Source organism: Limanda limanda, chromosome 21, assembly GCF_963576545.1.
Source record: "Limanda limanda chromosome 21, fLimLim1.1, whole genome shotgun sequence".
In the NCBI taxonomy this organism is placed as follows: Eukaryota; Metazoa; Chordata; class Actinopteri; order Pleuronectiformes; family Pleuronectidae; genus Limanda; species Limanda limanda.
The window spans coordinates 19,096,800-19,117,524 of NC_083656.1; the positions used below are offsets into that span (position 1 = coordinate 19,096,800).

At 41.7% G+C, this 20,725-nt stretch overlaps 1 protein-coding gene across 1 annotated transcript in view; it reads right to left on the reverse strand.

Annotated features, from left to right (window-relative positions):
* Positions 1 to 20,725, reverse strand: part of ca10a (carbonic anhydrase Xa) — a 288,939-nt gene that overhangs the window by 178,848 nt on the left and 89,366 nt on the right. Inside the window, exon 3 of the mRNA XM_061094461.1 lies at positions 13,602 to 13,744. Coding sequence (XP_060950444.1) covers positions 13,602 to 13,744 — 143 coding nt within the window. The remainder of the gene's footprint in view (positions 1 to 13,601; positions 13,745 to 20,725) is intronic.

Below are 20,725 nucleotides of genomic sequence, written 5' to 3' on the forward strand. Positions count from 1 at the left end.
AAAAGGGGAAAAAATTGAATAAAGTCCTAATATCACAAGAAAATTGTCTCATGAGGATATACTCGTAATATTATGAGAACAAACTGGAAATATAACAAGAACATGTCTTAAATTTACAAGAATAAAGTCAGAATATCAGGAGTAAAAAAAGTCTAAATTTTATGAGGATAAAGTTGTAAGTTAACGAGAAAAAAGACGTTATATCAGGATAATAAAGAATATAACCATATAACTATTATGAGAATGAAGTCATAACTTTAGCCTACTTGTCATGCTAAAGAGAGAACATCAGAAGATCAGCCTGTGGTAAAATGATGAATTTTACCACAAGATGAAGCGTCTTGTTAATTTATAGTCAGCAAGTAATGCAATATGCAAAACGAAATATGTAATATTTTTTCAAATCAGGTCTGTAATATTGTTTTATCAGGACTTTTTTTTTGCAAAAAATCTCAGGTTTTTTATACTGTGTTGTAAATGGAATCTGTATGAAGTCTGAAAAATGTATTTGAAGAATTAAATTGAGTGGCATCACTTGAGACCCTGTTATTCTGAATGTTTTGAAAGTTGAAAATATGTTTTTTTTTATATATTGTGATGCGAGTAGCTCCTTGTCTCTACTTGACGGCCGTGCCTCGAAGCAAAATTAGCTGCTACTAGCAGCACACTGGAGTTTCCAACCAAACGTCAGCGGTAGAGTTGCATTGGGAATGATGTCGGCGTCAGGATTTGCAAAAGAGTGAGTGTAATAAAAAGACATGTTCTCTAGCTCTGCTAAATAGATTTTAATCCATTAACAACCTGACCATCGTGAGTCATCCAGTGAGTGACAATGTTATAGAAGTGCTAATGCTAAATGCACAGTAGTACTTATGATGATAGGACCGGATGCATAGACCCAGCTATGTCTAGCAAATTAACATTTATGTGAGAAATTGGAGGTGGCCCTTTATGTAAATTCGTTAATGTGTCATCTTCAACCTAATACCCTATGTTGAGCACTTAGATTAGTCACATTATCGTCGTGACAATATCCAAAGTACTAACTGTTCCTATTTCTAGAAGCTTTTACCTGTTCACCATTTCATCTGTTTGAGTAAAGATTAAACTCTATTACAGGGTGACACTGGCTGGAGCCTTTTCGTGTTCTGCCTGGTTCTAAGTGGATGTTCTGTGGTTGCAACTGTCATGTTAGAGAAACAGTCCCTGAGGTGACACCAGTGTCAGTGGAGGGCCCCAGAGCCTGCTGTGAAATTAAGGCAGACCCTTAACTTTAAATGTTATGAGGGCTCCATTATATCCACTTGCTCAACTAATGTTCTTTATCAGTTTAGCCAGTGTGAGGACTTTATCATGAGATATCATTATTAGCAGCAGCTGTCACACCGCGGTGAGATCATGTCTTGTTTTGTGTTTTTTGTCACGTCATTTCCGGTTTTATTTTGAAAAGTAACTCTCCTCTCGTTTCAGGTCACTTGCCCTTCCTCATGTGTCACCGGTCTGATCGTCTCCCCTGATTCCTGATTGTGTCCACCTGTTCCCTTTTCCCCCATGTGTTCATATAGTCTGCGTCTCCCTTTGTCTTGTGCCAGTGTGTCGTCGTTAGTCGTCATTCCAGCCCGTGCCAGAGTCATAGTCGTCGTTTTTGCTTAGCCTCGTGCTTATAGATTTACCTCAGTGAGTGATTATTCTTTGTAGCCTTTTTTTTCAGTGTTTAGTCTTAGTTAGGTTATAGAATGAAGCTTTGATTTTCCTCCTTTTGGAGCGCTTTTGTTTCATTGCTATTTTTGTATTTTCAGTATTAAGAAAGCGTTTTCCTCTTTTTGGAGCGACTTTATTTTTGTACTTTAGTTTCCTCTGTGTGGAGGTGTGAATAAAACATTCTCCGAACACATCCGCTCTGCGTCTGAGTCCTGCCTTTCGCCCGGCCTGACAGCAGCAGGTTTTTCCCATCAATCATTTTATTGCATTGGATGCTACATTTAACTGTTTTGCTTGTTCTCTGCTTCTCCCGCTCTCAAAGAACATTAGTCCTGTTTTAAACCCGCTGAGCTGAGTGGGTGGGTGGGTGGACTTGTCTCTCCGGAGCGGGGACATATGCTCGTGCTTCTTCTTTCATCTCATCTGCCAGTCTGCTCTGCCTCAGCTGCCACAGCCCCCCCCCCCCCCCCGAGCGCTGCCAGGCCTGGTGTGACGGGCCGACCACTAACTGCACTCTTAAATACTGATTTGCATGTTTAAGTTCTGAGAAGCCAAGTAATCTTGTTAGGTTAAATAATCCGTCTTCATCAGCAACAAAGACCCACACAGTCTCAGTGGACCTTGGCTCGACCTCATTAATTATACCAGCCTGATTTGGTCAGGTCGGACCCATACATCTTGCACAGGTAATATTTGGAGGAATTATATCAAGCCAGTGATCCGTGGTATGAGGGTTTCCTCTGTAATTTCCATTACGTATAAAGAGAGCTTAATATTCTATTAGAGGCCGACCTGTGAATTGCTTTGCCAATACTAGAAGATCCATTCACATCCATGAACAATTTTGAATTACGGAGATTTCAGTGTGACATGAAATTATCAAATCAGTTTATTTTATGTTTCCTTGGGGGGAAGTACAACAATAAAAGTTGACATATCTAAGAAAGCTGATAGCTAATGTGTTGGCATATAGTTCCCAAACGCATCGAGCAGACCCAGAGTCACTTTCGTGACTGTAAAACATTCTTTACCCAGTGTGGCAGCACAGCCGTGCAAACAGGGTTTATTTTCCTCCTGTGTGTGTGTGTGTGTGTGTCTGTGTGTGTGTGTGTGTGTGGTCCAGGTATTACTCATGTTGTGGGGACATAACTCTATTTACACAGTCATATTATATAGTGACTTGTGTTAATTACGGATACAAAAACAGGTCGAGAACTCAACATCATTATATTTTAAGGTGAAGACGTGTTTTAAGGTTATGTTTGGGTTAGATTAGGTCAAAGTAGGTGGGTGGCTCTGGTTCAGGGGTAAGAGGGGTCGTCCTATACTGAACCCCAAATTGCCCCTTCTCATAGAGAAAAAGTGCTGCACATAGATGCACTGTGTGTGAATGGGTGAATGTTAAACTTCACAGTATAGTCAGAGGAGATGTGTTTTAGCCTGCAGCAGAAGATGTGTAGACTTTCTGCTTTCCTGATGTCAATGGGGAGCTCGTTCCACCATTTGGGAGCCCGGACGACAAACAGCAGGGATTATGTTGAGTGGCTAGGTTTCCTTCGCAGTGAGGGAGCAGCAAGGCAATTGGTCGATGCAGAGCGGAGTGGACAGGCTGGGTTGTAAGGTTTTACAATGTCCCGGATGAAGAGTGGGCCTGATACATTTGCGGCACAATACTTGTGTCCTGCTTAAGCTTCAAAAGTTTAAAGTCTCCAGGAAAATCACTGTAAATGAATGTAATGTCCAGATTGTGTGTGTGAATGGAAGATAACTTGATGATATCTGATAAGGGAATTCATAAAGATGGCGTAAAATTTTTTGCCATGCATAGTTCAAAAACACATTCTTCCAGGTATCTCTGCATCCTACAGGACTATAGATACATCCTAAAGCTTATAGCAGTATAAGGTATGATTACGCTTTATGGTAGGACATCATCATGACATCTGTAGTCAGAAAATACATCACATTGTGTAGTAATGCAATAACATTTGCAATCGAAAAGGTGAGAGACAGAATCTGTTACTGAGGGGATCTGAGGGAAACGATGAGGCTAAAGGCTCCATAACTTCTGCTGAGCTGAGAGAAACTGCAGTGCAGTGATAATTGTCTTTGGGTATACTTGATTCTTTGGTTAATATATAAATACCAAAGCTGTAAGAAACTTTTTTCCAGATCAGTTAAAGAGCTGACAACCCCAGAGAACCCCAGACGGCACAAGACCACGGAGCCGTCTCCCTGGTGAGGTCATTAACGGCTCTGTGAGAGATGATCCATCGATGGGCAGAAAAGACGAAGTAGTTTTTTAAACAAGTTGCTGAGTCCGGGAAAATCACACGTTCCAAAAAACTATTAATAAAGTTGGAATGCGTTTTCCCCGTACCAATAACAGGAAATACCTGTAATAGCCTTTTTTGGCTTTCATTAGAGGTATGAGAGCTATTTGTAACGTTAAGATGGTGGCAGCCCTGTGCATCATGCTGTGCAGTTTCAGAGTCCTCCCTCAGCTTGCGTGTCCGTGCTGTGAGACAGCAGCAGTAAAACTACCGGGTCTGACCCATTTCCCTGTGAATCATCCTGCCATATGCTGCTGCGCACACCCAATGCACACAGCGGCCATCGCCCTTTCAATCTGTGAGCACACACATATCTCTAATCCAATGCCTCTAACCAGGCCAGAGGATTCACAAGCGTGACAGCGGCCTGTTGAGGCCGAAAAACAACCCAGGTGGGAAATACACACGGCACACGGAGCGGGGGGGAACCATGCAGCTGATTGAAGCCTTTCGGGGAGGATACACGAAACAAATACACGCGGCGAACACACAATCCAAAGTTTCATTCTGCTGTTAAATCAAGTTTCAAATCAAGTCCAGGTCCACTCCCCGAGGTGAGACGCTGCTCTCTGTCACAGTCAAACACATCAAATATCTGATACTAATACACAAAGTCAGAGGAGGGAGTGATTGCATATGACTGGATGAACAAACAATTGTTGACACAGCAGCTGTATTCATAGAGCCGGCACCAGCACACTGGGAAAGAGAGGCTCGAGAGTAATTGAAGACTGAATGCACTTATTGGAGTTGGCAAACTCCAATTACAGCAAAGCCATCTATTGATCCTGGTCCCTCGAGTGTTGTGACAGATTTTATTCTCATTTTCCAGAGATTATCCACTTATTCTGTTCTCTGAGTCAAAGATATGAAGGCAAAAAAACATATCTTCAGTGCAACAGTCTAAAAGGGATGTCACACCCTGTAATCACTGAAATACAAGTCAATGGCAACTGTAGCTTTTGTTATAATGGAAACAACAACTGGGGGGTTATGTGTCGTGTGTGACCATCAGATGCAGCTACAAGGGCGACAGTAACTGACAAATCAGATACACTGGCCGTGCTGATTTCTTAGCTGATGGTAAGTCATAGCAGATAAAGTGTTATCTGTGTGAACTAGGCCAACCATTCAGAAACAGAAAACTGGGTTTAAGGTTGAAGAAGAATTACAGCAGTTAACATCCCGCTTGTGGAAATACTGAAACTTGTATTAATACGCAGCTAAAAATAGGTCCTGATAAATGCACTAGTTGCTCTTGATTGTTAGTTAAAAGTACATTGTCCAGCTATTAAGGGAACCTATTTCCAAAAAAATGTAAAATACATAAATCAGCATTACTTTTGGTCTATTAAATGGATTTACCGATAATAAATTACAACTACCGCTCCACTTGAACTTTAAAAAAGGACACAGTATTTATAAAGTGGCCTATTTAACTACATGTTTCCTTGCGCATAAACAAACAAGAATGTTGTCACATTATCAAATGTCTGTGAAATTAAGGCAACAAGATGTACCTACTGAAACACAAACTGTGCTAAATCAATTTCAGGCGAGGGGAGCTTGTGTGCTGAAGACAAACACCTTCTCTGTAAGCAGACGCTAAAAAGGATTATGACATTCTGAGAACAAAAGCACCACCTGTTCTAGGAACATTTTAGCTTTGTTAATGTAAATCCAAGGCAATATTTCTTTAACATTTTAAATGTAGAATCGATGAGCAACAAGAGTATAATTAGATTTTCCTGCTGCTAAATCGCTGTAAAACTATTAATTTTATCATGGAGTGTGTGTATCGATCTATGATGGGATGATTGGAGGGATTATTTAAATAGTATAATGGCAGGGAGACTGAGGATAGTTGTAAAATGTTTTTATATTATTCAATATCAAAAATGTAGTAAAAAAAATCTTACATTAAGATCTTTATTTTTCTGTCCGTCTGCCTCAGGGTGCTACTTCCTCACATGTGGAACAAGGACTAAACCGAGCATTTATCGAGTGATTCTTAACTTGATCGAAGGAATTGTCAAATACCGACCCGTGTCCTTGTGGGCTTCAATGCAGGTTATTTTGATAAATCAGTGCATCAGTCCCGAGTTGCTCCAATTCTTAAAACCTACAAATACACGCTTTAGAGGCTGTGGGGTCAAGAAAGCAATTTGACTTTAACACTTGTGATGGAAAGTAATGGAAAAGCGTCACAAGCCGGAGAACTGTGCTGAACGTCTGGAGCAGGTAGAGCTGCCATGTTCTGCTTTAGTGAATGTGGACACTTTTTACGATGTCCTGATGATCTAAAGCTGAATTTTGGGACTTAACTGCTCCTCTCATCCGTCTATTTTTGGGGAAACTCAAAGACGAAGCCATGCACTGCGTGAAAACAACCATCTGTGTCCAGCCAGCCGCTTGCTGTTCCATAGTATGTTGTCAAAATGCCTCCTTAGCTTTGACAGATTTCTGATGTTCCTGTGGCTTTTGAAGTGAACCATCAAGACACACCTTCAGCATGTCTTGAGCATGTCCTCATTGCCACTGCCCCACCCCTTCTTCTTCTGTCCTCTTACCCTCCTCCTCCCCTCTTCACTCAGCCCCTCCGTCGAGCGGTCTGTGATTGAGAGTCAGGCTCACAGATGGATATGCCGTGGATGCTGGCTCCGACATCGCTGATACACGTCCAGCTCTCTGTGGTGCAGGGGGCATGAGAAGAATCCCTCTCCCTCTCCCATGCCCCTGCATCGCTGAGGCAATTAGAGCAATCTCCCAGCCTGAGTGAGAAGGGGGGTCGCTGTCAGATGATAGTAATTGCAGCTTTCATGCACGGGGCCCGCTCTCTTTTGTAATGCTGCGACAACTCCACTGCTTCAGCCAACCCAAACTTGTGTCAAATTAATTTGAATCCACTATTTGCATAATTGAATATTTACATCACTGAGCTGCCTTCTCTGTCTTTTGCAGCTGACATCAGCTTGTGTTTGAAGACTTATACTTGTCAGGCCATTGATTCTGTTGTGTACAGCAGCAAAAATTACTACATGACATAAATATGAATGTGACTGTGTTACACTCTCACTAACTCTCCATTGGGGGAATTTCATGTTTTGTAATAAGAGCAGTACTTGAAATATATCTGGACATTATATGAGACACCATCAAAACCATTAGGTGACAGGTTTTATTACTATATTTGAGTCGATTTTTTTCTATATTTAAAATGAAAATTTTCAAGGATTTAAAGCAAGAGTTACATGATGAAATGTGATGAACCGTATGAGACAGCAGCAAATAAGAGAGCTGAATCAGTGACTGCATCAGAGAAGAAGCAGGTAGTGAGCTTCAAGTGTTGCTTACAGGTTGACTGATGGCACATCTAGGATTTGTGTAAGTCCACGGCAATAAAGGGGCCACAATTTACACAGGGGGGGGGGGGGGATTATATGTCCAACACCCATTTACAGTTCCTGATTCAATAAGGTGCACATTTAAGTCTTGTTTACTGTTAATTCTATAGCTTTGAGCAAAACCACACATCTTTGAATCATCATTTGTAAAGTGTTCCTTGTTCAAGCACATTGTGTACTTCAAAAAAGGTTTAAATAAGCTTAGATTGAATAAAAATGTCAACAAATTGTATTATGATAATTGTTGTTGTTGTTAATAATAAGTGACCAATGTAAGAAGAATTATTCATTTTAAAAGACTACTTACAGGACAGGGGCACATCAGATGGCAATCACATTTCAGCAGGAGTCAATGCCCCCCCTGGCCCCACCCCTGGATCTGCCCCTGACATTCACTTCCATCATCATTGCAGTGTGCACTCACTTTTCTGCTGTTTTTCATAATCCCTCTCTTGAAGGCAGAGCTCATTCTGTCCAGTTTGAAAACCCGGGGGAACACAGCCAGACCAGAGGTGCTAAGTGGACATTTATATTAATGAAAGTAGGTTTCCATGTTCTCCCTGTGTCTGCTTAGTTTTTTCTGTATATTCCAGCTTCCTCCCACGGTCCAAAGAACTACAGATCAGAGTAAGGTTAATTACTGACTCTCAATTGACCCTAGGTTGTTTGTCTCTGTATGTTGGGCCTGCAAGATGCTGGGGACCTGTACAGGCTGTGTTTTGTGGTTCTTGCCCTTCATTCATTTTTTTGTCGCAATGCTACAATGATTACTTGACAGAAAGGTTTAATTTAATAGAAAATACTACTTAAATAACTAACTTCCTACCACACAATTATCTTATTACTGTAATTATTATATTATATTACAAATATCTCTCTGGACATTATATGAGACACCATCAAAACCATTAGGTGACAGGTTTTATTACTATATTTGAGTCGATTTTTTTCTATATTTAAAATGAAAATTTTCAAGGATTTAAAGCAAGAGTTACATGATGAAATGTGATGAACCGTATGAGACAGCAGCAAATAAGAGAGCTGAATCAGTGACTGCATCAGAGAAGAAGCAGGTAGTGAGCCTCAAGTGTTGCTTACAGGTTGACTGATGGCACATCTAGGATTTGTGTAAGTCCACGGCAATAAAGGGGCCACAATTTACACGGGGGGGGGGGGGGGATTATATGTCCAACACCCATTTACAGTTCCTGATTCAATAAGGTGCACATTTAAGTCTTGTTTACTGTTAATTCTATAGCTTTGAGCAAAACCACACATCTTTGAATCATCATTTGTAAAGTGTTCCTTGTTCAAGCACATTGTGTACTTCAAAAAAGGTTTAAATAAGCTTAGATTGAATAAAAATGTCAACAAATTGTATTATGATGATTGTTGTTGTTGTTAATAATAAGTGACCAATGTAAGAAGAATTATTCATTTTAAAAGACTACTTACAGGACAGGGGCACATCAGATGGCAATCACATTTCAGCAGGAGTCAATGCCCCCCCTGGCCCCACCCCTGGATCTGCCCCTGACATTCACTTCCATCATCATTGCAGTGTGCACTCACTTTTCTGCTGTTTTTCATAATCCCTCTCTTGAAGGCAGAGCTCATTCTGTCCAGTTTGAAAACCCGGGGGAACACAGCCAGACCAGAGGTGCTAAGTGGACATTTATATTAATGAAAGTAGGTTTCCATGTTCTCCCTGTGTCTGCTTAGTTTTTTCTGTATATTCCAGCTTCCTCCCACGGTCCAAAGAACTACAGATCAGAGTAAGGTTAATTACTGACTCTCAATTGACCCTAGGTTGTTTGTCTCTGTATGTTGGGCCTGCAAGATGCTGGGGACCTGTACAGGCTGTGTTTTGTGGTTCTTGCCCTTCATTCATTTTTTTGTCGCAATGCTACAATGATTACTTGACAGAAAGGTTTAATTTAATAGAAAATACTACTTAAATAACTAACTTCCTACCACACAATTATCTTATTACTGTAATTATTATATTATATTACAAATATCTCTCTGAAACACTTAAATTCAAGCTGAACATTATGACTTTAATGAAGGGAGGTTTTATTCTAGGAATTTCTTAATAGAACCAGTGCAGTTCTGGAAGGCAGATGAGATACCAATGTATAAAGGCCTGGTAGTAAACCCTAACACTATAACTTTTCTTTTAAAAGGTGTGCTAGGGCTAGCAGGTTGGATAGCAGTAGCACCAATCGGCAGCAGAACAGAGCTGTGAGCTGTGATTCTGCACTAAAACCGATAAGGCAGACGTTACAATTGATTTTCTGTCACTCTCAGCTCAATGTTTTTAGATTCAAATGATTGAGCGCTGGAATCAGAACACAAACTCTAGCTGTTAAAATAGTTTTAAGGATTAAAACAAAAAAGGAAAAACTACATTCAGCCCCTAAAGCCTTGAGGATCCACCGGTGAAAGTGTGCATACAGGTGACAGGGCATCTGCCCATCTGCTGCAGGTGATCACAGCCAAAAAGTATTATCTATCGGTCCAGGAGCACACGTATGTACCTGTAAACATCTGCACTGATCCGATCTGGAAAAGACCCAACAGCAGCACTGAACTGCAGACAGCTTCACACACACAGGACACACACACACACACACACACACACACACACACACACACACACACACACACACACACACACACACACACACACACACACACACACTCTCTCTAGTGATATCAAACACCTGCTATCAAACATAGGATATTAAAGTCATGTGCAGACGGAGATTTGGGGACTGGTTAGCTGGCTCTCTGATTGATATCTGATTGGATGGCTGGCTGGAAAAATGTAGTTTATCCCTCCAGAGTGAAAGTACAGCTGCCATCCAAGAGCCTGCTGTTTGTTGTTCTACCTAACACTTCCTGTAATTAGGCAGATTCGGAGCTGCCAGTAGAATGACACACACACAGGATTCAACAGACAGGCTTGTCAGATTTTGCTCATCTGGTTGATCAGCACTACAGGAAGATGTTTTTTTTTCATGAACAGAGGAACATGAAACGAGACAGAGAGTGAAGTAGACGTAGGCCTGATGTTCAGACGAGACACACGTTCTTACACAATCTTCTGCGGCTTGTTTAGCGACAGGAATGTGATTAAAAGCTTTAAAAAACATGACTTCTGCTGAACTGCGAATTCCACTTAAAGGATGTGTCATTACTAAATACCACTTTTTTTTCATAGAACCTGCCACCTGGCACTGATGTTCACAATGCTGCCGTACGCATCTGACTTCAAAGCATCAGAACAAAGCGCGAAGGAGCTCATGTCCCCGAATGTTTCACAGTGCTAATAGATTCCCTGTGCGTTTAGCAGAAATAAAGCGGGCGAAAAGGGACAAAGGACATCTAATCCTGTTCCATAAGCACTATTCATAAATGTGCTGGAAACACTTCACAAAGTGACTGAGGACTCCAAAAATCGCTTTCTCTCACCTCTCCACCTCCAAAGTGATTAAATTCATTAAAATCTCTTCAAGTAATTGCAGCTTATCTATGGCAGAGTAAATATTCAATTAATACTGCCTTTTTAATAACTATGATGCCTTCAATCCATCGTGCATAGCCTTGCATGTCTCCCTGCCATTAATTAAAATTTCTCTTTGGAGGTCAATTAAATTTCCTTTAACTATTCATTAGCCAGAATACAGGGCAGCACAAAAATCTATTAAAAGAGGACTTCATTTTCCTTATGCAGTTCTTTTTATGTGTGTGTGTGTGTGTGTGTGTGTGTGTGTGTGTGTGTGTGTGTGTGTGTGTGTGTGTGTGTGTGTGTGTGTGTGTGTGTGTGTTGTGAGAGGGGGGGATGTTGTTAGGGAGGGTTAATCTTCCTCTTTGCTTTCCTCCTGGGCAGAAAGTGGCCTTAAGCTCTCTCCGTGTCGCGGTGGCGAGTTGAGCTACGGCGAGTGGAAGCGGAAGCTCTTTACCGATCTCTGTAGCGTTTGGCCAAGGCTGACTGGCTGCCAAACAGCCGGAGACAGAGCGGGGATGAATCAGCACTGACAAGGTGAAGCCAGCTTCGTGTTCACCGGCTGACAGCTCAGGTGCTCAGAGAGATGGAGACACAACAGATTACATTTAGGCCATTGCAGAGGGAGAGCGAGCGAGGGAGGGAGGGAAGATAAAGCAAGAGAGAGAAAGTTTCCTCTGAGACAAATAAGAAATTTGGGCTTGCCTTGTGTGGGTGTTAATGTGAGCTGTCAATGTGTCAGTTCTTCAAGCCTAACAAGATTGTGACACCAAATACAAGGAATACATGAATTAAAACTATCGCATTTGATGTTTCCTCTAAAATGAAGACAAATTGTGAGTCTTATGTTCGGTTCTTTTTTTGTTACCCCTGACATCTACAGCCCTGATCCCACCTAGTGAATTAAAAAGATGTTCGATTCATTAATATTGAACACCCAATAAGCTAATATCAACCTGAAGTGTCTCATTTTCATTTACCGCTCTTCCAGAAAGAGGAAAGCATCATTATTTATTATAAAAATGCCTAAAAGTAACATTTACAACACCTTATTTTAAATGTGCCAGCCAAATGAATTCAGAGGTCAACACACCTTGAATGAGATGGCTACATGCTTTGGTTGGAACTTTATAGCCCTTTCTAGTGCTCAATGATAAGGTCCTACATTTAGATGGATTAAATATTTTCACCTCACATTACTTGTACCTTTTTCAGCGTAAAAAAAAATCTCTTGTGCAAACCAAACACTTCTTTCTGCTGCCGCTTTACAATAAAAGCTCTCCACCGGAGAACCAGCGGGAAGCTTTTATTGTGGAGCGATAAAAGGCAGGAAATGTGATGTACTTGCCATGGAGATTAGCAGAGCGTTGCCGGTGGTGCGATTATGCAATAAAAAGTTTTCGAAGAAACAAGTTGCAGACATTAAAGAGATACATTAACACTAATCTGTGTGGATGAAGAAGTGACTGTCACCGCCAAAGAAACAGCAAGAGGCAAAGCTCGATGAGGCAACGTCAACATTGGTCATTTTCTGTGTTTGAGGAAATGAAAACCTGCTGTTTTTCTTATGAAAGAAAAGTTTCAAGGTGGCACATCTCGTGCTATTCCATTCTTTGAGTCTCCAGCCCGCTCCGTCTCCTCGCCTTTGTATTTTCATTATGATTCATCCTAAGAGCAATAAAACTGTGCCATTGTGACTGATGTCCTTATTGCGGAAACATTGCAGGGTAGCTGCTCTCAAAGTGAAGTCCTTGAGGCAGCAGCAGGGGAGCCCTTGCAAAAGGAGGAATTGTTAAATCTAATTTTTATTTCAAGCTGAAATTATACCACAGAGAAAATGTATGAGTGACTATTCAAATCGCAGTTTTCCCTAGCAATTGTATTATATTCTCAGAGCGGAGACAGATCTACCATTCATTCTTAAATGACTTACGTCCTCCAGTAAGAGGCCCAAGGACCAAAATCTGATCAGACAGGAGGCCCGGGACAGCACGTGGGTCTATTTTAGAATCAAGATCAAGACATTTGAACAGCTGAACCCTTCAGTCGCTGGGAACATGCAAGGCGTTCCTATACACTCTATTGTTGCCCCTGGCTTACCCTGTACTTGCTACTAGCATGTACACATAAAGTAATCATACCACTAATCTCACCATGCTACTGTACACTTGTGAAAGCAGCCCATCTGTGCGGACTTCCCAATTAGCTGCCGTCATATGGCACAGGATGGAATAGTTTGGAGTCCTCGCTACACCACTGTACAGGAGAAAATAATAAACAGCACGCTTGACTAATCCGCCGTTAAGCTGCAGGATTTCATCTGTAAAGCCCCCAAGATAAAGTTGCGGGTCTTCCTGCACAGAACACGGCCATTGTGCATCCTTGAATAGGTTTATTATCTACGGGATGGCGCTCGTTAGACAAATAGCTTACATCGTCTTCCAACAAAAACCCCCGGTCAGGAGCATCGATCAGGGAGACACGCCTTATCAAATTACAACAGCCAAACAACAGGCAACACAATAGTGACAAGCACCAGGGCAATAGGAGCAATATCTGAGAAGCCAGCAACATAAAGAGGCTCAAAAAAGATCCCAATCTATCAGGCAGACAGCGGGGAGGATGTACGTGTTTGCATTTGTGTGTCCTTACCTTGCGGCCACCTGTGTTCAGCTTGATGGGCGTGAGGAAGGGGTCAAAGATCATGTGGCTGGTCTCGATGTTGGCTGGGGACTGCCTCTTCCCCACCGAGCACAGGTTCCAGGCGGAGTTTACCAGTCCCCAGAACGACGGCACTGCAACACGAAAGACAGAATGAGGTGTTAGAAAGGGGGAAGCATGTGCGGGGAAGAGATAGGACGACCTTCAATGGAAAGGTCTTCGGACTTCGTCTTCACGTTTTTTTTTAATTCAGACCTGCCCAACTAACAATGGGAGGAAGGTTATCAGCCTGGTTGAAATGATGTGAGGTTTTGTTGCCCTATAACAATATGACAGGATTTAATCTACTGATTGCACAAAAATAATATTCCTGTAAAAAATCTGAAACTCTTTCAGACCATATAGTGAGAGAAATGATTTGATGTGGGAATCAGTGGAGTGTCCCTTTAGGGAATTCACGTAATCCCAGTTAAACCATGAATCAAGCTACATTACATCCATTTGATCTAATAAGATAAGATGCACCTTTATTTATCCTCCGTAGAGGAAATTTACAACCGACAGAACAGCACAAGAAAGACGCAAAATGGGGGGAAAATATACACTAAAAATATAAATATTATATACAAAAGTAGAGATAATTAAAACAATTTTTTAAATGTGCAATATAGAGATGGGGATCCGAGTTGTGTCTATGTACAATTTGTCCAATAGGGACCATGTTTCATTATAAACAGGATAAAAAATTAGCACCATGCCAAAACTCCTGTCAGTTACTTAGCTTTGGCATTAACGCCATTAGGCTGCCCTCGTGTTTCTTGTATTGTGCTACATATGAACCCATTAAAATTCAATTGTCAAATAAGTCAGCAATGAGGCTCCCACGCACTTGTACGATCCATCATGAAGATACAGTAGCATGAATTGCCGGTCGCACACTGCAGCATAAAGTGCTCAGATGAGAATCAAGAAACTTACCGGAGCGTAACTAATCTGGAGTGACTTTTAGCGAAACCTCGCTCTGAACGGAGGAGATATCACAGAGCTGAGAGAAGTGGAAATCGGCCTATAATCAGCTAACACGTGCACTATAAGACTGAGAGGACAGGATGGCACAGTGAGAGGATGTCAGCGCTGTGGGAGTGATAGGCATCGCAACCAGTCATTATCTTATGTAAGACTTGGCCACCGGGACCACAAATTAAATTCCTTCTCAGGATAGGAAGCAAAGGCTTATCACTGTCAACTCTAGCAAGAGGCATCTTTTTTTGCCACAATATCTGCTGCAGCCTGGAGCAGAATTCTCCATTTAGGAACACAGTAATACGCAGAGATGACTCACTGGAACTGTGCTATGCAAATTCGACTGAGATTTCCAACAAAAGGAGAGATAATTTGAAAATATGCAAATTCCGTGTGAATCAGAGGGAAGCAGACATAGCGCAGCGTGAATTCAAAGCTCAAGACTCAGCAAGACAACAAATCCTACATGACTTGGAGGAACAGAGATTGTGGTGCTCATGGACGTGCTACAGAGAAGGCGCTGTGACGCGGCTCAGATAAATACATGGAGTCAAGTGGAACAGGTGCCATTGTATTCATTACCCTTTTCTCCCAACATGGATCAGCTGAGGCCATGTGCAGATTTGAATGCGTCGTTTAGCTGAAGAAGCTCAACAAACACAAGTGACTCAGCGATCTGAGCCAGGAATCGTGTTTTTATCTGCGTTTTTCTACTAACCCCGGGTAAAACTAACCGACTGCAGCTCTTCTCAGCTTTACAGAGCATCTGTAGGCTCTTCAGCTCGTTCCATTGGCTCTACGGCGCACACTCTCTCCACCGCAGCAGGGCGCAACAGTTTTCAGTGACAAATAGTAAACCAAGTGAGGATGACATGCTCGGCCCAAAACAGCAGACAGCCAAAGTTGGAGACCAGCTGGTAAACGCGGTGGAGCATTTAGCAGCTACACAGACAGGTAGTGTTCCTCAGGAGGTGGTGTAGACAGCCACATAACAAGATTACAGGACAGAAACACAACTCTAAATGAATGCTAATGGTACCTCATTCCTGCTGGATGTCAATTTACTATAGCATAATAATTGGAAATACACGTATATCTATTCTACCAACTGCCAACAGTCGGATGCAAAATGTATTCGGTGTTAATCTATCCACTAATTACAGAAATCTGTGTCTTACTCTTACATGGGGGACCGCACATCACGAGAACTGCTTTTCTAATTGGTTTCACACTTGGCATGTGTGTTGCGAAGAATGCAAATATAGTGTGGCGTGATTTGGAAACAATTTAACAGATACGTTTATAGAGCTCACTACAGAGTGCTCTATATAGAAGTCCCTATGTAGATAAATAAGGGTTGAATAAGTGAGACAAAATGCCATTGCATGGTCACTGTAACCACTTGTGTTTCAAATCACCTTGTAAAAACCATCCAGACGTTCTCCTTCACTGACTTAAAGATGAAAAATAGGTATAATAGAGATACATCATGGTGACTGTGACATAAGTTATGATGTTCTGTAAGACCTTAGTCACACAACACTGAGTCATACTACAATTAAAAAGCTTTGCTTGGTAATCCTGCTGAAGGTGAAAGTTCTCTATGAGCTGTCTGTACTTAGACTCCGCCACAAGTAAAAACTATGTTGACCTGCACCACACCAGAGTTAAACACTCGCCTTATGAGGGACGCCTCTAAATTTGACCTCAAACACAATGTTGGAAATTATGCTGACTTTTACAGAGTGCTCACTCACCAGGGGGGTTGCATGTTGCTGCCTTCACTTATGCCAGCCGAGCGTGGCGGCAGCAGCGGCAGCAGCAGGAGACTAGACGGGTGGTTGCTGAGTTCTTCAACAATCTCTCCGCTAAGTCAATTGCTCAGGAGCTTTACAGACTCTGGCAGACTGTTCACAAAGTCCTGCCCAGTGACCTGCGATGTTTGACCGAGATGCAGAAGTGGTGTCTAGTGACTGTGCCCGGTTCAGTACAATGTCCAATATCAGTGGCAGCTGCAGCTGAAAGTGATTTGTAGTGTGAACAGGCCAAAATCTACAGACTCTGGGGGCGTGTGCTGTAGTAGTAAGGGAACAGCACCACCAGTCACTAATGTTTCAAAACACCACAGGCCAGATTATGACCCCACCATGTAGAGTTCAAAGATTTGTGAAAAAAACAAAACAAATGTGTCTGTATTTGGTTTCTGCATGTACCAAAAAACCTATCACTCATCTCTCTGTGTCTTCTGCACTAGTGGTAATACATGTGTCATTTCCAATATACAACACAGAATATTCAAACAGACGGCAAATTAAAGCAATGGAGTTGCCTCGAAACGTGTTGGGCCACCACATTGTGTAAAAACAGCATTGATTCTTCAAGTCTCTGGAACTCTACTGAAAGGATTAAACACCATTATTTGTCCTCACTTGGACTGGCCAGGCTGATTGAAAAATATTTTAAAGGGGGCTCCAAACTAATTGAAACCATGTCAAAGACATTTTCAGTGTATTTTGTTAAAGCATATGCCTGAAGTTGAGTGTAAACAGCAGTTAGCATATCAACCCCAAACCATATATACACATTATTTTTAAAGGTCCTCTGTGTAAGAGTTAGTGGCCTCTAGTGTTGAGAGTGCAGAATGCAACCATTTGAATGCCCCTCGCCTCATCCTCCTCTTGGTCTTTAAGTGACATTAAAATGCAAAAAGCCCTCTCCAGAGCTGATGCTTTGGTTTGTCTCTAATGGGCTACTGTAGTTATATGACACTGGAGGAACTGCATTAGATTTAAATATAAAGGGCTCATTATGAGCTAATAAACAAAACAACAACAATTCAAACTTAATAGAACTGACTCACTCAATAATGATTATTATATTCCCTTGCTGCCAATAATTGTCCCTTCACACTGAACCTAATATCTTTACATATTACTGCATTACAGTATGTTCCCTGTTATTGTAACGATTATAGTGTACCTATCTTTTAAATGTCCTCCCTATGATTTCCTAAATTTAATTTATATTTGCATTTAGTGTAACATGAGGATTTATACATATTAAAAAATGTTTTAGGTGGCATTCAGTTAGGGAGGTAAATCTGTTTGTTCATGGAGGGAGGTTCGGTGGGAGAGAGAGCCCGAAAGAGAGTGAGAGAGACCTCTTCTGATGCAAACTCCTTCATGAAAATGACAGGAAATCCATGTGCAGAATGGGCATTGGAGTGTGAGTGGGTCGATCCATTAAACCTGGGCCCCTTGTCGTAAACGTACACATAATTATTAGCTGTTGATAGATTCCCGAATGCAACTACAGCGGCATGGGACATCACTCATTGCTGACAGAGGCACAAGCAGCTTTGTCAATAATCTACACACACACCCTCCTATAGCACTGATACGCCTATATTTCACTTAGCCTGCTCACAAGCGTTAGAGGCAATTTCATTTCTTATTGGCAAGCTGTAAAAGTGGACAGAGATATATGGTGTGGCCTTTTGCAGATGTCGGACACAGTAGATGTATATTGTGGAAGTGAAAAGGGCAACTGATGGGGGGAGGCTTTTGTTTCATGGTTGGTCCTCATCCCGCTTCTTCTGTCAGAGCCTTTGGCAATTAGGATTTCACTGGGTGGAATGCAGCGAACGTAAGACAATAATTATCACATTTCTGGTTGCTTTCAGAGCATTCGTTTTGTCATCTCTCCCCAGTCAGGACCCTGTGTACGCCCTGTAGATTACGGTACAAGTCCTTTACAGTGTCTCTGCAAAGCTCCGCCCCTTATCTCCAGATCATGCACACAGTACCTTACTCTTTGATATAAGCTTCTGGAATGTGACCTCCTCTTTCAATTCTTATTTATCGTGTGCTTTGGACTGCTTTGGTCCATCGGCAGCATGTTGACTGTTCAGGCTCATTGGTATCGTTGAGTCGGTCGAATCCTGTTCATCTAGTAAGTCAACATGAAGTCTGCGACCATTATGTCAGTGTTACATTCACACTACATAATCGCCTCCACCACGCTTGTCCTTTTTTCACTGCGATCCATTTTTTATTGGCTGTTTTTTATGTTTGTTTTATAACCACGATTATGTAAAAACCGCTGGATTGATAACCACGAAACTTGTCGAAGGATGTGGTCTAGGTCAGGGAAGAACCCATTACAGTTTTGGTGTGGATACGAATAAGGGGGCTGATCCAGAAATGTTGAATCATTTTCTTTAAAATTTTGTATCCCTCCTCTAGGACTATGGGTGTCTTTGTTGCTTTGCTACACAGTTCAAACAAGTCTCCAGAGATTCACACCATGCACAAATTAATAGAAACCAGCAGATGCCTGGAACCTGCACCCATAAACCTATATTTGCAGAAAAGGTTACCACAATTTAAAAATATACTATTAGTATTAAATTCCATTGAAAACTTCACTGATGTAAAGGTGCAAACGTGTTAATGATATTATACATGAAGTATCAAAAGTGAAATACTCTCATGCAAAACCCGACGAGTTTTGTGTTATTATAGTACTGCATCAACAAATACACCTGGAAACTGTGGTATTTCAATACTGTATTGACTTACAGGACTTGAGTTAATGAACTATACTGCTACAATAAGGTTATTTAGCCTCCATACAGTAAATAATGTCTCAGAGTGAACTAACAAACAGACGGACTAGGAAAGTAAAAGGAAAGCAACAGACAGAAAATGATAGATGATAGAAAATATCTAAACTCCCTCAAATGTAATAGCATAACTTCCAGAGTGTAAAATCTACAGTCTGTGATTGTAAAAACATTATGACCCTTTGAAGCTCTGGTAGACAATACACTCAACTTGACCTGAAGTATAGCGGCATGAAGTGTGTGAAAAGGCTAATGCTTGGAAGAAGGTTTACATTTGCTATGACGTTTAATTAAATCAAAATCTCTAGATTCGTCATCAGTGACAGATGAACTGCTTCTAGAAAAAACTGTACGAATCCACAACCATAAGGAGGCACCAAACACTGTTTTCCATTAAAGTCACATAGTGCAACAGTTGTTAGTCTTTTGCACCTATTTAACCAAACAACGTGCCGTCACAAGCTTGGTCCTCAGCATGGATGTATGAGGCCATGTTTGCAGACTAATTATGAGGTTTACTCCGAGGTGCACGCCGGGTCGTCCCTGTGGGCTTATTAGAGTTCAGGGTTGCGGTGAAGGTTGGATCAGAAGTCTGAGGAGATGGTCACTGGACAATTACGCCCCACATTAATTACTTCCTCAGCTGAGCATCTCACGGATACCCATGTAGTCATAAATCGAAAGCGTGGTGAGACATGGTTTCTCATTATAGGGAGCGGCGTGGAGAATGCTAACATCAAAAGGCATTACATGGACACATGCAGACACACCCAAAGGGGAGAAGCTGCAGCCAGGCCGAGGAAAAAAGTAACGTCCTGTTTTCGACTCTTAATGAGATTCACACACATACTTAAGAACACATATGCATGCACACACACACACACACACACACACACACACACACACACACAAAGGCCAGTGTTGGAGGCAGCAGAGGTATTAATTTCATTAAACAGGCCCAGCCACCCAGATAGCTTTAATGAAATGTCTTTATTCTGTCAACTGGATATGGCTGAAAAGTTAGAGCAATAGTTTTTGGGAAACGAGAGGGAATTGGAGAAATGCACTCACACATGCTAAAACACACCACGAACACACACACAAACACATGTGTCTCCTCCCACCCTCCCTCCTGCTCTCTCTCCTTCCCTCTCCAAAAACCAAGATGCATCCAGTACGTCAAGTTCTTGGATGAGCATCAAGAGAAGTATAAAAAGTGCCTTCCTTTTGTAACTGCTGATGCAAAACTGGGTTGCAAATTTGCTCGCACTGGGAGCGAGGGAGTGTGGGAGAGAGAGAGTGCTGAAGGAGACCTAACAGCTTGGGGATAAATGCTTACTTAAGCAGGTATGGAAAACAACATCTTAATGATAATGAATGTCTAAGAGCAGCATTAAAGGAGCTGTCATATTCTGCCAGCTCTCAATTTGCAACACAGCTCTGGCACTGCAGGTTCCATCTTGTTTAC